This window comes from Pogona vitticeps, chromosome 4 (assembly GCF_051106095.1).
Source record: "Pogona vitticeps strain Pit_001003342236 chromosome 4, PviZW2.1, whole genome shotgun sequence".
Lineage (NCBI taxonomy): Eukaryota > Metazoa > Chordata > Lepidosauria > Squamata > Agamidae > Pogona > Pogona vitticeps.
The window spans coordinates 15958300-15974115 of record NC_135786.1 but is presented as its reverse complement, the minus strand read 5'-3'; the positions used below and the strand labels follow the sequence as shown (position 1 = coordinate 15974115).

The window sequence follows — 15816 nt, the reverse complement described above, 5'->3', positions numbered from 1 at the left end:
CAGTTTTTTTAAAAAAATGGTAGCGCTGGAAGGGAACCTGTGAGTCTTGAAGTCCAATTTAAGGAGAAACAGAAAGTATAGAAGTGAAGATTGACGTGAAAGTGAAGTGAGGAGATGGAGAAGAGAAGTATTAGAACAGTGAACTTCCAAATGTTTCCTCCAGCCCGAATTAAAAGCTTCCTCCATTCATCTGAAACATGGGAACTGCTATGTGTGAACTGCATATAAATGCTGTCCCCTGGCAACTTATCCTTTTGCTATTCAGTCCTGCTCTCCCCCCCCCCCCCATGATGACAATAGATATTTCCAAAGGCAAGTAAACAAGCCAGCCCCCCCCCCCCCCCGTCCCAGCCAAAGGACAGTTGCTGTGGCTACAAAACCGGCTTTTCTATCTATTGCGCACATAACTGACCTCAAAGTTCCAGCGGCTGCTGCCATCCAGGGGTGTGTGTGTGTTTCTGTGTGTGTGTGTTCTCAGTCTTTTGCTTGTATGGAGGGAAATATTGGAGGTGGGGGGGTGAGGTTTGCATCAGGGACAGAATTGGGCCAAAGGTTGGCCCAGCCAGGTTGTTTCGTAAACTGGCTTAAAAATACTGGGAGGGCGAGAAAGCTGACGAGCCTCTGTTTCAAGCACTCATTAATTGAGCTGGTTAAACAATAAACTCTTTGGGATTGCTGCTCTTAGTTGTTTTCTGGAGACATCATCCAACCTTGGCAACGGGCCAGGAGATGCTTCCCCCCCCCCTTGGGGTGACGTAAGAGACCAGCCTCTTTTGCTCTGACTGATGGAACGGGGCTGAAACTGAGGAAGTATATAAGGAGGAAGGCTGGGCTCTGGAAATCCAGAGGACATCAGGAGAGACTGGAGTGTCAACCTAGTGCCAGGAAGGACCAGCTCAGTCATCTCCAAACCTGGACACAGAGACTGCTCCAGAACTGTAAGCATTTAACCTTCATGTATTTTCAAAAAAATTTGATACATATGCAGTCAATTCATGTGGTGACTTGTGTCTATATGCCATCTAATCAATCAATTAATTACGTACTGTCATAATCAATTAATGTCATCATTTAAAAATAATATTGTAATAATTAATCAATTAATCACATGCTGTCATGTCAATTCTGACCTTTCCCAGGGTTTTCTATGTACTGCATACTCAGAAGTGGTTAACCTTTCGTTCTTCTTGGGGTGCTCTGTAGCCAGTTCGTTTGCTGGAGACCACATAGGCTGGCTTTTCTCCTACAGTGGAGATTAGAACTCCCAGTGCAGCATTTCACTAAGCCAGGCATGCTTCATTTTATATGTGCTCTTCTCAAACCCATGCTAACTGGGGAATTTTAAGAACTGCAGTCAACAAAGAAACTTTTCCAATCTCTGGGACAGATTCCTGTCTGAAACCCTGCAGAGCTGCTACCAGCCAGTGTAAACAATACTGGCTAATATTAATTGCCCGAGTCTGTTCATTTTGTTGCATCTAGAACCTACTTTGTTGCTCAGAGGCAAGAGACCAATGAATTCCTGTCACCAGGCTTACACTCTAAAACAGGGGTTCTCAACCTTGGGTCCCCAGATGTTCTTAGACTACAGCTCCCAGAAACCCTGGCCAGCACAGCTAGCGATGAAGGCTTCTGGGAGTTTTATTTTAGTAACATCTGAGGACCCAGGATTGGAACCTATTGCTCTAAAGGGAACGTGACACAAAAGGAAAAGGAGAATAAGCATGGGAGGCCAATTAGGAGATACAGCAGAGCTGAAATCATTTTAGAGAAGTGGTAAAGGCTGACTTCTGTCGGACCATTCAAACCCACTGATTTATTTCAGTGTTAGCTTCTGTAGATAACAACCCACTTTCTCCAGACTTGCAGAGCACAATATTTGGGCCACAGGTTTATACATAGCATACATGGCATGGGGACAGGGATGGGGGACCAGTGGCCTGACAGTGGCAGGTTAATGTTTGATAATACGCTTCCCAGGTGGCAATGCCTTACAAGCACAGGTAGCAAACATTCATGGACTTGCTAAAATTAACATGCTGGCAATGGAACGCTGCAAAAGATGTGAATTTTCAGACTAATTTTTAGCAAAGATCAGGTCACACCGAGGCCAGGATTTTGCCAAAACCCCACTATTTACTTCCACAGCAAACAGTAAACAACCAAGCATGTTGCGTATAATCACACAGTTTGTGTGCATAACCTCAGCCTCAACACGATCTACTCTTCCTGAAACCTCAAATCCAGATAATCCAGGTCATTTTTATCAATTAGCACTTAAGCAATTTTAATGACTGGATACCTGTAATGTATAGCTCAGCTCTCAATCAGCTTCCTACATTTCTATCAATGAAAATATCAACCATGCACCATCCAATCTTTTGCATTGCAGTTCACAATTCATAATCATTAGCCATATATCCAGGCGTTCACCCTTATTGTCTGCAAAGCATTGGCAATGCCTGCCCAGCTGCAAAGACAGACAAGCAGCATCCCCAAGGTCATCCAAGGGGACCTGAAGAATCTGGCACCAAGGGTGAGGGACTTCATTGAAAGCAATGCCCAGTTGTGCCAACCGGAGTTCATCCACATCTGCGATGGCTCAGAGGCTGAAAACAAGAAGCTCTTGGAGCTCATGGTAGAACAAGGCATGATTAAGAAGCTCAAGAAATATGAAAACTGGTAAGTGAGATGTGCTCTCAACCTTTTGCTTGTATGGAAAGAAAGGCTTGTGCACCAGGTACCGGCTGCTAAAGATGTTGAATGGATTCTGAAGTATGGTGAACAGATAACACCTGGTATGAAATAGTGGCAGCTCATACATTAGGGCTACAGAGGTCCTGGCACACCTCAGGTTCAGATTGCCCCAGCCAGCCCACTCTTACCTGCCCTCCTTTGTCAAAGACAGAGGGTCAGAGCCTATTTCTATTCCAGCCCTACTGTGTAAATGTGGGAATTCTTGCTTGCCTTCTTCTATGGGTAAATGTGTGCATTTGTGTGTGTGTGTGTGTGTGTGTGTGTGTGTGTGTGTGTGTGTGTGTGTGTGTGTGTGTGTGTGTGTGTGTGTGTGTGTGTGTGTGTTCGTTCATTTTTGACCCCTGGCTTTCTCTGTCATCCCTCATTTTCCCACCTTTACTCCTGCGACTTCCTACCCAAGTTAATGGGCTTCAGCTACTACTAGTATGAAATCCATGGAGCAACCCCTGCTTTGAGATGGGTTAATGCCATTGGGCTAATGTCCCTTCTTGCTCTTTTATTGTGAGAAAGGATTTGAAAGTTGCATTTCTCTTTCTCTTTCCCATGTTATTCCCCACCAGGGAAAAAAAAGGATAGAATCCGGTAGGGATGACAAGGGAAAAACAAACATTCTGAGTAGGGGTGAATGAGAATATCAGTTGCATTTATAAGCGAATTGGCACCACTGGGCTCCAGCTTCTGTTTCTTCTAGGTCTTTAATTTTTGTCTTTAATTTTTAAAAAAGAGAACAACTGCTTCCCTTCCATGCCAATTTCAAAACAAAGTCAGGAGAGAGAAGCTGCTTACATGCACACCTGGAGAGGGAACTTGCTAGAAGCTGTCTGGAGAGGCATGCCAGCTTGATCTCTCTCTGCTGAGCTGCTAAGGTGGGCAAAACAGACACCTTGACAGATGCTGGATGAGAAACAGTTTGACTGCCTGGTCTCGGTGGTGAAAGGGGAGTAGGGAGGATAAGGAAGAGGAAGAGACACTACTGCCATTGCTGCCGCCTCCTTCTTCCTTTCTTTCCCCTTCTTAGTTTGGAAATGTAGATTTTGCCTTGATCAGGGTGCAGCAACAATGACAGCTGCCCTATTCTTTCTTCTCCCACATTCCTGAGCTGGAAGCCAGCTGTGCACTCCTTGGAGAAAGAGAAGGCAGGCCAGAAGGGGTTAAAGTGATTTTTCCAGGTTCCTCTTTATGTTTTTAATATTTATTTATTTATTCATTTCAATTTTTTCCAAAGTGAAATAGCGCTAAATCAGTGTTACAGATAGAAAAAAATAGCAGTTCAGATTGAAAGGTTACCCTGCAGCCTGAAACCTGTGACCCTGGCTCCCAATCCAACAGGTGACAAACTCCACAGATACAATTCAGTTCAACACAGGTGAGCACAGATGCTTAAATGGTTCAAAATAAATTGCATTCACAATGAAATTGAAATGAACAAGCTCCTTGTGGTTGTTTAAAATAACTCACTTTCTGATGAAATACATATGCACTTAGCAGTATGTTGTGTAGGCAGAATTTTTTAAATCCATAACAAGCATGCTAAACCCAATGCAAAACCAGGAGTACTGTATTACAATGTGTAATTGAGCCCTGAAACTCAATTTGGACCTCAAGCTGAATCTTCCCAATCCATGCTCTTCTACACCTGGTAGTTCTGGAGTCCCTCTGGAAAGCAAAGTGCAAGCAGATTCTTTATATGTATTTTATTTAGTATAGTAAAGTTTTCTGTTCTGTTGTTTTTGAAATGTTATTCTTATCTGAAATATCGCAAGTTGCTTTAGGCACTATTAGTTGAAAGGCAGGATACAAATCAAAAGATACTGAGCTGCTGATATGCTAGTATTTAGACTACCAGTTAAAAGCAGCATTAGACCCAGCCCCCTCCCCCAATCTGGTCAGTTAATGGTCCTCATAGCCTAGTACTGTATAATGGGAAAGTAGAGGTGAATAGTCTAATTTGACAATAATATGTGGCTTAAAATCCTGATTCCTGAGAGTCTAACAGGAGTTGCCTTCCACTATTCAAACTCCGTACTGATGATGGTTTCATCAGCAAGACTTGTCCAAAAATCAATTCTTTGCTTACACTATAAATATTATCCCTTTTCACAACCAACTCTGTTAGCGTCTTGAGTGAGAAGACGTTGTGTTGGACTTCTGTCATTTTTATTGCCAGCATAGTTCAAGTACTGCTGTCTGTTTCCACAGCTGGTTGGCTCGCACGGATCCAAGAGACGTGGCAAGAATCGAAAGCAAAACTGTCATTGTCACTCAGGAGCAGCGGGATACCATTCCGATCCCCAAAAGTGGAGTCAGCCAGCTGGGACATTGGATGTCAGAAGAAGACTTTGAGAAAGCCTTCAGTGTCAGATTCCCAGGCTGCATGAGAGGTAGGGACAGGTGGAAGAGCGTTCCCTGCTAGAATGAAAGAGGCCCGTTCATGCAGGTGGGATGATCTAAGATGCATGTTCATTTTATTTGTCCCACAGATGGACTCTCGCCAAACAGGTTCCATAGGGGTTTGGAAGCAGAGCAAACATGTAGAAATCCTCTGAACAGAGGGATAAAGATGCGCTCCCAAGTCAGTAGTGTTTATGTCCCATTGACTGCAACTCTCTGGAAAAACAAAATCACAACTACTTTTTTCCCTGTGTGTGGATAGGTTTCTGTTTTTTTTTTTCAAAAGCAATGAGTTCAGTCATTTAAAAATATTGACGCACAGGTTTTAGTACCAATCTAGGTTTCAAAAACAGATGCCATGGAGGAGGTATCTAGAAAATTAGAATATACCCCACTGTTAAATTCTTATTGATTTTCTTACCATCCAACCTCCCAGCTATGATCTCATATATATTTTGTATACTGTATATATATATATATAATAAAACCCTGATGCTGGAAAAGTGTGAAGGCAAGAGGAGAAGGGGGCGACAGAGGACGAGATGGTTGGACAGTGTCACTGAAGCTACCAACATGAATTTGACCCAACTCCAGGAGGCAGTAGAAGACAGGAGGGCCTGGCGTGCTCTGGTCCATGGGGTCATGAAGAGTTGGACATGACTTAACAACTAAACAACAGATAAATATTTGCCATGTTACAGTTTTCTCTTATGTCTGAGGAAGTGGGCTTGTCCGCGAAAGCTCACATTAAAACAAAGCAGTTTATCTTGAAGATAAAAAAGACTTTTTTGTCTTTTTTATTTGTTCTTTTATTTTATTTTTAAAATGTTGTTTTTACCTAGAAAATTAGGGTACAAATTCTTTGGCTTGTTTTTTCCCCTTAGCTACCCATATTAGGACACCTGTGGTTCACATGACCGAAACCCCAACTTCTTCCTATCTTTAAATTCTTTTAAGGACACCTTTTAGTGCAAGTTTTTACATGGAAGCTTCTGTTGTGTAGATATGAACTTCCTAGAACTGGTTTGCAATTACAGTGGTGCCTCGCAGACGGGCGCCCCGTTTAATGACGAAACCGCATTACAATGAACTTTTTGCAATCACAAAAGCAATCGCTTTCTGATGGTTTCAGTGGGTGAATTTCGCTTTGCGATGATCAGTTCCCTGCTTCGGGAACCGATTCTCGCAAATTGACGATTTTCGGCCAGCTGATCTGCAGTTTCAAAATGGCCGCCGGGTAAAAAAAATGGCTCCCCACTCTTTTCTGGGACGGATTCCTCACTGCACGGGCAGCAAAAATGGCCGTGCTATGGAGGATCTTCGCTGGACTGTGAGTTTCAAGCCCATAGGAACGCATTAATCGGGTTTTAATGCATTTCTATGGGCTTTTTTATTTCGCATTACGACATTTTTGTTCTACGGCGATTTCGCTGGAACGAATTAACATCATAATGCGAGTCACCACTGTACAGAAGAGGTGATCCTGTTGAAAGCTGTGGGGCTCTTCACTTGTGCAAGAATTTTGCAAATCTTCCCACACACTCCCCACAAAAGCAACAGGAAAAGAGGAACCACATAGAATGGAACATTCCGCACAACATTCAGAGCGAAAAGGATACTGGCTAATATAAGGAGGACAGCAGAACAATGGAGGGGGGTATAAATCAATAAGAATAAAATAGCAGCAGAAGAGCAATTTTCTTAATTCTACCATAAATTTGCAAATTGGTTCCTATATACTATCTTCTGGCAGCTGTCAATCCATTTAAAAATAATTAGTATGCAGTTCCTCTTTTATTAAAAAAACCCCCTCTGAAATACAAGAAGGATAGGATTTGAGGGTGATGTGCGGGATGCAGAATATAATGTTGACAGACATTTGCAAAGTTGCTGTCTATTAATTCCTATCCTTCTTTCTTTTTAGGGCGCACCATGTATGTCCTCCCATTCAGCATGGGGCCAATCGGTTCTCCCTTATCCAAATTTGGGATTGAGCTAACAGACTCTCCTTACGTGGTGGCAAGTATGAGGATCATGACTCGGATGGGAAGATCTGTCCTAGAAGCCCTTGGCAACGGTGAATTCGTAAAATGCCTCCATTCTGTTGGTTGCCCTTTGCCACTAAAACGTAAGCAGTGCTTCACATCCAAATGATGGTCTTTATTGTTTTGTGATCTAGGATAATATTCTGGGTGGTTTATCTTACAGAGTTCTTGGGAATCTGTTTGAGTAAGAAAGGCACTGAAATGCAATGGACCAGAAATTAATTGTCAAATATACCACTGAATGTGCTTTGAAGCACTCAGATGTTTCTTTTAGATCCCAACTGACTTGGGCAAAGTAAGGGCAGATCTGGCCCACGGAAATTCAGAGGGTTTTCCCTATCACAGATGCATCACAAATGTACAGTGGTGCCTCGCTTGACGAGGATAATTCGTTCCATTGAAATCGCTGTTAAGCGAAATCCTCATCAAGCAAAATGAAAAAGCCCATTGAAATGCATTGAAACAGGTTCAATGTGTTCCAATGGGCTAAATACCTCAATGTCCAGCGAAGATCCTCCATAGGGCAGCAATTTTCGGTGCCTGTAAAGCGAAGAATTTTATCTGAACACACAGTGGGGAGCCATTTTGCACAGCGGACGGCCATTTTAGAGCCGCCAATCAGCTCTTTCAAAATCGTCATTTAGCGAAAAATCGGTTCCCAAAGCAGGGAACTGATCATCGCTAAGCACATTTTTACCATTAAAACATTGTCAACTTTGTCGTCAAGCGGTTTTATCGTTTAACGAGGTAATCGTTAAGCAAGCCACCACTGTATCAGAAACTAGCTGTGCTTGGAGGACATTGACCCCTAGTGCTGCTGTTTGCTGTGACACTTAGTGACAGAAAACAAGCATTGAGGTTAAATTTTAATATACAAAATGAAAGTAAAAAGAAAATGCACATGGTCCAGTTTAGAAGTTATGTGTGTTGAAAAAGAAAATTGTTCTTTTTTCCCAGGTAGCCAGTAACAAAAAGTTATGCATTCTGCTTTGCATTTTATAGGGCCTCTGTTAAATAACTGGCCATGTAACCCAGATCTGACTCTGATTGCTCACATCCCTGAGCACAGAGAGATCATTTCTTTTGGAAGTGGTTATGGAGGAAATTCTCTTCTGGGAAAGAAGTGTTTTGCTCTCAGGATTGCCAGCAGGATTGCCAAGGAAGAGGGCTGGCTTGCTGAGCACATGCTGGTAGGAAACGTTTCAATGGATACATTATTAAAATCCCAGTCAGTTCAGCGCTCAGGGGATGGTGTCACTGCATTTTTATAGTGTCTTAAATGTTCAGCAGTATAGTTCCAAAAGTAACTTTTCCAAACTCTTTAAATCACAGTGCTATAAAATGGTTTATTGCATGAACTGCTGAATAGCTCAGTGGTTGATGTATCTGGCTGGAGGCAGAGGTTGGGAGTTTGATCCCCTCCTTGACGGGGGATCCACAGGATTCCTTCTATTATTATTAAGATTTTTTCATCTTAGGGCAAAGGAGAGTGGACACAGAAAAACATGAATGGCAAACAACAAGTGGCTGCCACTCACTCCCATAATTGTGTTAGATAAATATATTTCTATGATGCCGTTACCAGAACTGGATACTAGAGGGAGCCAGAGACCATGCTAGGCATGGTGTTTGCTATAATCCACGTTTTTCAGCATCCGCGGGGGGCTTGGAATCAGTCCTCTGCGGATACGGAGGTTGTAGTGTATAGACCAGGAGAAATGAACAATGTGATATTGAGAAATTGAGTTGGTGCGCAACACTTTCCCCACCTGAATCACGACCGGTCAATTCCAATTCTTCCCCTTCCCCCAAGTTCTAAATACATGTTTGAAAAATCAGGACAATATGAGGCCCCTTGACCAGCATTTGGGCAAAAGCTTATCCGATCTGTCTCTTCTTCGAAATGTTCGGGCTTGCAACTTGAAAAGGGATCCATAGCCATCCAAGATACAAGTGCCCTGCAAGCACAGAGGCTGGAATGCTTCTATTTCCCCTTTGAAAAGTAAAAATATTAAGTAGCACAGTAACCGTAGATCTCTTTACTTGTAAGTGCACTTTATGAAATGATAGGATATCCTGGAGCTTTAGGCAGAGTACAAGTAGAGTGTAGGAATACATCTCAGGCTAATTCTACACATGTGCATGTTTGGAATCTATTAATTTAGAGGTCCTTAAGGTTTGCTTGAGGTTTAAGAATGTGGTTGTTGTTGTTGTTTTTAACAGATCTTGGGTATTACAAATCCAGAAGGTGAAAAGAAATATTTTGCCGCAGCGTTCCCAAGTGCATGTGGAAAAACCAACCTGGCCATGATGAATCCAACTCTGCCAGGGTGGAAAGTTGAGTGTGTCGGGGATGATATTGCTTGGATGAAATTTGATGATGAAGGTAACCTCCTTAGCATTCACCTGGCAGTTTAAACAAAGAGAACTGTCTGAATGTCATGGTGGTGAGATCAAGCAATGAGTTTAGCCAGTCCTAAAGGTTTGATGCTGTCAAGTCAATCCTTTTCAGCATTTTCCAGGTAGAGAATACTCAAGAATAAACTAAAATGAAGGTGTCCCCCAGCATTGATAGGGGCTGCAAAATGAATAAGAGGGAAGACATGGAACAAGGAAGAGTGACTATGAAAGGGAGTGAGGAAGGGTCTCATTCAAAGCAGAGTGCGCATGTGTGCACATGCACAGAAGGAAGGGTTCACTTCTATGGGGGAGAACCCTTTAATCCATATATGATTCCCTGAGAGTTTACATATGATGTCTGAAACTCATGTTTCTTTTGCAACACCTTAGGTAACTTAAGAGCAATAAATCCAGAGAACGGCTTTTTTGGGGTTGCTCCTGGAACATCAGTGAAAACAAACCCCAATGCTATGAAGACAATAGAGAAGAACACAATCTTCACCAATGTTGGGGAAACCAGTGACGGAGACATATATTGGGATGGCATTGATAAACACCTTGCACCAGGAGTGACAGTCACGTCATGGAAAAACAAGGAATGGACTTCCAAGAATGGTATTAATAACTGCAGTGAAGGCCTACCATCCTATATTTCTTTATTTTCATTGCATTGTAGTTTGGTGGTATAATTTTACTATTGTATTTGTACAGGGGAACCATGTGCTCACCCCAATTCTCGATTCTGTACTCCTGCCAACCAGTGCCCCATTATTGATCCTGCCTGGGAGAATCCGGAAGGTGTGCCGATTGAGGGGATCATATTTGGAGGACGGAGACCTGAAGGTAAGACTCAGAAGAGATTCTCATCTATTAAGCAAAGCACTGCATTGTTTCAAATATTTGAAAGGTAGTCATACAGAGGAGGGGCAGGATCTGTTCTCGGTCATCCCAGAGTACAGGACACGCAACAATGGGCTTAAGTTAAAGGAAGCCAGATTTTGGTTGAATATCCGGAAAAACATCCTAACTGTTAGAGCAGTACGACATTGGAACCAGTTCCCTTGGGAGTTGGTGAGTTCTCCAACACTGGAGGCATTAAAGAAAAACTTAGATAATCACCTGACAGATATGCTCTGATTATATTCTTGCATTGAACAAGGGGCTGGGCATTATGGTCTTGTAGGCCCCTTCCAACTTCACTTTTCTATGATTCTAGGATTCTAGATGGGCACGAATAGGAAAAATGCCAATTCATTTCCATTCATGATTTGTCAAGGTCGGCGAATTGCAAATAATGAATTTGCAATTTTTTCCTGACAAATCAGTGAATTGATTTGTTGATTTGTTTTGCCTTTAAAAACCCTATAACCCACCCCCAGCATCTAGAGGCACCAAAGTTTCAGCAAAGCTTCCCCTGACTCTACCCTACAATCCCTCTATGCTTGGTGAAGTTTGGGTTTCAGACTTCAGAGTTATACACCCACAAAATTTGCCCTCCCAGGAAAGTCCCCCCCCCAAGCACCTAGAGATCCCAAAATCACAGAGAAGCTTCTGCTGCCTCTCCTCTACAAGCATTAGAGTAATTAGTTCCTCTAATTAGTTGTTTGCTGAAATTTGAGTTTTTGGATATCCAAGTTATATACCCACAAAGTGGGTTCACCCCCCAAGAAAAATGCCCTTTAGTAGCTGACTTAGAGGAACCCAGTCTTCACCTTAAAATTGTGAAATTTCAAGGACCTCATAACCTTTTCCTATTTTTTTCTGGACTATAAGGATGTAAAGGCTGTGGCTAATGTACTGTATGTCTCCTTTCCTGATGCCATGTACCTTACGATATCCTACGATTGGCTAGTCCCTTCAATGAATGGATTACACAGTCTGAATAGATTAGATAACCAGCCAGAGGGAAATTGATAACACTATAATCCCAGATTTACAAGTGCTGATTATATAGCTGCTGCAGCAGCAGTATTTTCAAAGCAGAACATTTAGTCCTATGCATAGACTGACTGCTCCTTAAATCCTGTTCTTGCCAGGTGTGCCTCTGGTCTATGAAGCTCTTAACTGGCAGCATGGAGTATTCATAGGTGCTACAATGAGATCAGAAGCAACAGCTGCAGCTGAACATAAAGGTATTTTAAGAATGAAATTCCGGCTGCAATCCTGTTGCACAGCTCCGTGTGCACAGCAGGAATATATCATCCACAGTGTCAAATCACTGCTGATTAAAGGCTTCATTTGGCAATTTCAGGCTGCGCACAACTCATACAGAATGCACTCAGAATTTGCCAAAGGAAGCCCTTAATCAGTGGCAGTTTGCCACTACTGATGACATCATTCCTATTGCACATGCAGAGCTGCACAACAGGATTTTAGCCACTGTCAAGCACATCTTGTTATTGTTACCTGGAAATTGGTGATAGTTGCTGGATTTACTTCCCCCCTTCTCATTTCCTTTTTATTATAAATATAGCTGCTGTGATTAACAAATAGTAAGTGAGCATTCAGAGGATGGACAAGATTTAAAATCCACTGAGGGCCAAACAAGGTAATGGAAGTAGCCCATAACTGGAGCCTGAAATTTGTTAAGGTTTCAGAAATGTAGTGTGTGGTTTCAGAAGAGTTTTGTGGTGGAACAATTAAGTCTGCATGCAAACAAAGCCCATGTTTACTTTCCTGTGACCGATTCCCACACAAAGCATGCTACTTTGCAAACTGGGGAAGTAACTTTACAAATCGAAAAGGAAATGGGAAAAGTTTTGGAAGATACTTGCTGTGACAGTCAGACATCTCTAGCACTTAAGAAATCCCTTCATCTAATGAAGTGCTCCCTGTAATTTGTTGTTTGGCCCTAAATCAGTGGCTGAGAGGGCCTTGATAGCATTGGCCAGCTACAGGCCAAATTTGGTCCTCCTCCACTTGTCTTTTCATAAGCTGCATGCCTATTTTATCCTTTTGGTGCAGATCAGGATCTTGGGGGAACTTTCTGTGGTTCTAACTGGATTCACAGCATTCTGCCTTTGTATATGATGGGAGCTTTCTTTTCATTCCGTACAAGAAAGGAACAGCACCAACCATGCTGGAGGCAAAGAATCAAATTCCTCCCACCCCCATGTCTTGGTACTAATCCAGCTTGGGGGAAGCATACCAGCTGTAGGAGATTAAAAGAAGAACCGCTATTCAGGATCCAGACTGTATGATATATGTTATACATGCTTTGGCCTTAGGAAAGATGCACAAGATATGTTTCCAGGAGGCTTGCCAGCTGTTTTTGGTCTTAGCAAGGAATTATTGATAAGTTTGTAAAGATCCAACGAGATGAGCCTGCATTTAGAAACAGAGATGTCTTAAGTTAAAAAAAAAGATGTCTATTTATCCCAATACAAACGTTTCTCACCTCCATGTTTTGCAACCTGTCTTGCTCTGTTTTGTGATTGGTTGCTAGGAGGTAAACATGTGCTTCATTTGAAAGTGTGATTGCTCAGGCACATGGCTGTGAGGAATGCAAACATGTCATTTAGTGTGACCCTGGGAAACACCAGTGCATGTAAATAAATAAATAAATAAATAAATAAATAAATAAATAAATAAATACAGAAAACACTATTATAGCAAGGGTGACAGATGGAAACTATCCCTTTAAAGACTGTTTGCTTTTACCTTTAATGGCAGGAAGAGATAAAACAGCAACTTCATGATTAGAAGTGGGGCTTCCCTAATGCTGATTTTTCCTACCAAGAGGTTTTTGCAACTCTACAAGTTTCAAATTAGCTTGCTTTTGGTTAGGTTCTTCAGGAGATAAGCATAGGATCCATTTACAGTTTAAATATGTAAACATGAAATCTTTGAGCCAAGGACTATTGTGCCACCTTCTAATTGCAAAGCTAGCATGTTCTCTGTTTCTGTCTTAATCTTCCTTGCAAGTACAGGTACCATATTTTTCTGTGTTTAAGATGCCCCCAAGTATAAAACGCTCCCCCACTTTTCTAATCCAAAATTAAGAAATCTATGTGGGGGTTTAGCAAGTGCAGGGGGAAAGGGATAAAAGCACTGCAGAATCGCTTTGATCCCTGCTTTCCCCTCCACTTGTTTTTGTTCTCTTCTCAGCTTACTTCCATGTATAAGACGACCCTCAATTTTTAGTCTAAAGATTTTAGACAAAAGTATAGTCTTATACACAGAAAAATACAGTAAACCCCAAAAGAAGGGCTCTTGAAGGTGGCATCAGTGTTGCTTGCATCTCTGGTGCTCTGAAGTCTATTGTTAAGAGGTGATCAGGTTGTGCCTGTTCAAGTGAAGAAATGTATGCCAGTTGATCACAGAAATGATGGTACTTGAAATATGGGTGAGTCACTTACATTATTTTCATGTTATTTCTAAAGGCAAGGTTATCATGCATGACCCTTTTGCCATGAGACCTTTCTTCGGCTACAACTTTGGTCAGTATCTTTCCCACTGGCTCAGCATGGCACACCGACCGGGCGCAAAACTGCCAAAGATCTTCCATGTCAACTGGTTCCGGAAAGACAAGCAAGGGCGATTTCTGTGGCCTGGCTATGGGGAAAATTCCCGAGTTCTGGAATGGATGTTCAACCGAATCGGGGGTGAAGATGGTGCTCGGCTCACTGCCATTGGCTACGTCCCCAATGACACGGGGTTGAACTTGAAAGGCTTAGAGGGCATTGACCTGCAAGAACTGTGTGATGTTTCCAAAGATTTCTGGGAAAAGGAGGTAGAAGAAATCAAAAAGTATTTTGAAGAACAAGTGAACGCTGATCTCCCTTATGAGATTGAAAGAGAGCTTCTTGCACTGGAACAAAGAATAAAGCAACTATAAAAGGAGCTAGGGCAGGATATTTAGATGATTAGTCTAATGAAACAAACACTTTCTTTTCTGGGCATCTTATTTTGAGTGCCCAAAACACAAAGGCAAGCAGAGAGGTTAGGCCAGAACGATCACTTCTGAAAGCTAAGTGAAGAAGCTGTTTTAATGCTTATCAGGCATTACTTGATAAGTGACAGAAGCAGTGGTTATCAAATTTATCAGTTTTTTAAAATTAATTTGCTTCCACTGATAAGTACAGCACTCGTGACAAGAATGCTATCCTAGGACAGATGAAATTATCTTCTGTCATCCATCTAGGTTTTTCTTTTCTTTCTACCACAGGAATTGTCTTTTTGCATTCTTCCCTAATGATATCTCTGATTTCAATCCACAGTTCCTCTGGTTCACAGTCAGTTAAATGAATTAGTAATACAAACATGTTACTTTTTGTGGACTTCAAATTCCTCAGAAATTTTGTTTAAATTATATTTTGGCACTAGGATTCTTTTAGTGGTCTTCTCACGTTTACTCTAATGTTTGATGTTAACAGTTCATGATCAGTACCACAATCTACTCCTGGTCTTGTTTCAGCAGAGAGAATACAGCTTCTCCATCCCCTGCTTCCAATTACATAGTCTGTTTGATGGCCATCTTTTAATGTCCAGGTGTACAGTCATCTGTTCAGTTGCTTGAAGCATGTATTTGTGATAAAAAGATTGTTGGCTTCACAGAACTCTACAAATTGTTCTGCTGCTTCATTTCTGACTCCTAGGCCAAAATTTTCCCACAACATTTGGTTCTGCTTTGTTTTCTGCTTTTGAATTCTAGTCACCTATGATTATAAGCATGTCTTGTTTTGCTGTGTGATCAATTTCCACCTGGATGCTTGTATAAAATCTTTTAATTTTATCTTCTTCAGCATCTGTAGCTAGAGCATAGACTTGAATGATGGTTATGTTGACAATTTTTCCAGAAGTCTGACTGATATTATTCGGTCAGACATAGAATTAACTGCCTGTGGTAGATCTTGCCTCAATATTGAACCACTCCATTTTTCCTGAATTTTTAAATTTCCAGAGTAAAACACTTTGTAGTTGTCCGGCTGGAAATGTCCCAGCCCAGTCGACTTTGGTTCACTGACACCAAGCACTGGAATGTTTATATATTCTAGGGAATAATTAGACTTAGGGAGTTAGGGAGTAATTAGCTGTAAATATATTTTTGGAACTTTAAAAATACAGATGGAATGATTAGAGCTCCATTTTGCTGCAGTTACAATGTATTGGTATGCAAAGTGAGGTTTTCTGTGCTCCATATATTTTGTATATCTTGTTAGTCTGTGATATATGGGAACCTTATGTTAAACCTCAGAGTAATAAAATAAGTTTTTATACATGA

The 15816-nt window shown here is 41.7% G+C and overlaps 1 protein-coding gene and 1 long non-coding RNA gene across 6 annotated transcripts in view; one reads left to right on the top strand and one right to left on the bottom strand.

The window, feature by feature from the left end:
* Nucleotides 1-474, bottom strand: part of LOC110081090 (uncharacterized) — a 15916-nt gene extending 15442 nt beyond the window's left edge. For both annotated transcript variants that reach the window (XR_012086125.2, XR_012086124.2), the window contains exon 1: nt 413-474. This is a non-coding gene — a long non-coding RNA (uncharacterized LOC110081090). The remainder of the gene's footprint in view (nt 1-412) is intronic.
* Nucleotides 402-15816, top strand: PCK1 (phosphoenolpyruvate carboxykinase 1). 4 transcript variants are annotated; one of them, XM_078392155.1, is made up of 11 exons: nt 402-938; nt 2393-2682; nt 3983-4123; nt 4957-5138; nt 7073-7276; nt 8196-8383; nt 9417-9579; nt 9984-10208; nt 10305-10436; nt 11630-11725; nt 13976-15816. In XM_078392155.1, exons 4-11 carry the CDS (start codon nt 5081-5083, stop codon nt 14428-14430), a joined length of 1521 nt encoding a protein of 506 aa, XP_078248281.1. In that variant the 5' UTR covers nt 402-938; nt 2393-2682; nt 3983-4123; nt 4957-5080; the 3' UTR covers nt 14431-15816. The 4 variants fall into 4 exon arrangements, with proteins under 4 accessions (XP_078248281.1, XP_078248280.1, XP_072852917.2 ...); XM_078392154.1 differs by lacking the exon at nt 3983-4123; XM_072996816.2 differs by lacking the exon at nt 3983-4123 and having other exon boundaries at nt 9417-9584; nt 9989-10208.

Coding starts and splice junctions, on each gene's coding strand:
- PCK1 (XM_078392154.1), top strand. CDS start 2,459: ATGCCTGCCCAGCTGCAAAGACAGACAAGCAGCATCCCCAAGGTCATC. Junction 5,139..7,072: donor ATTCCCAGGCTGCATGAGAG/GTAGGGACAGGT, acceptor CTTTCTTTTTAG/GGCGCACCATGTATGTCCTC. Junction 9,580..9,983: donor GATGAAATTTGATGATGAAG/GTAACCTCCTTA, acceptor GCAACACCTTAG/GTAACTTAAGAGCAATAAAT.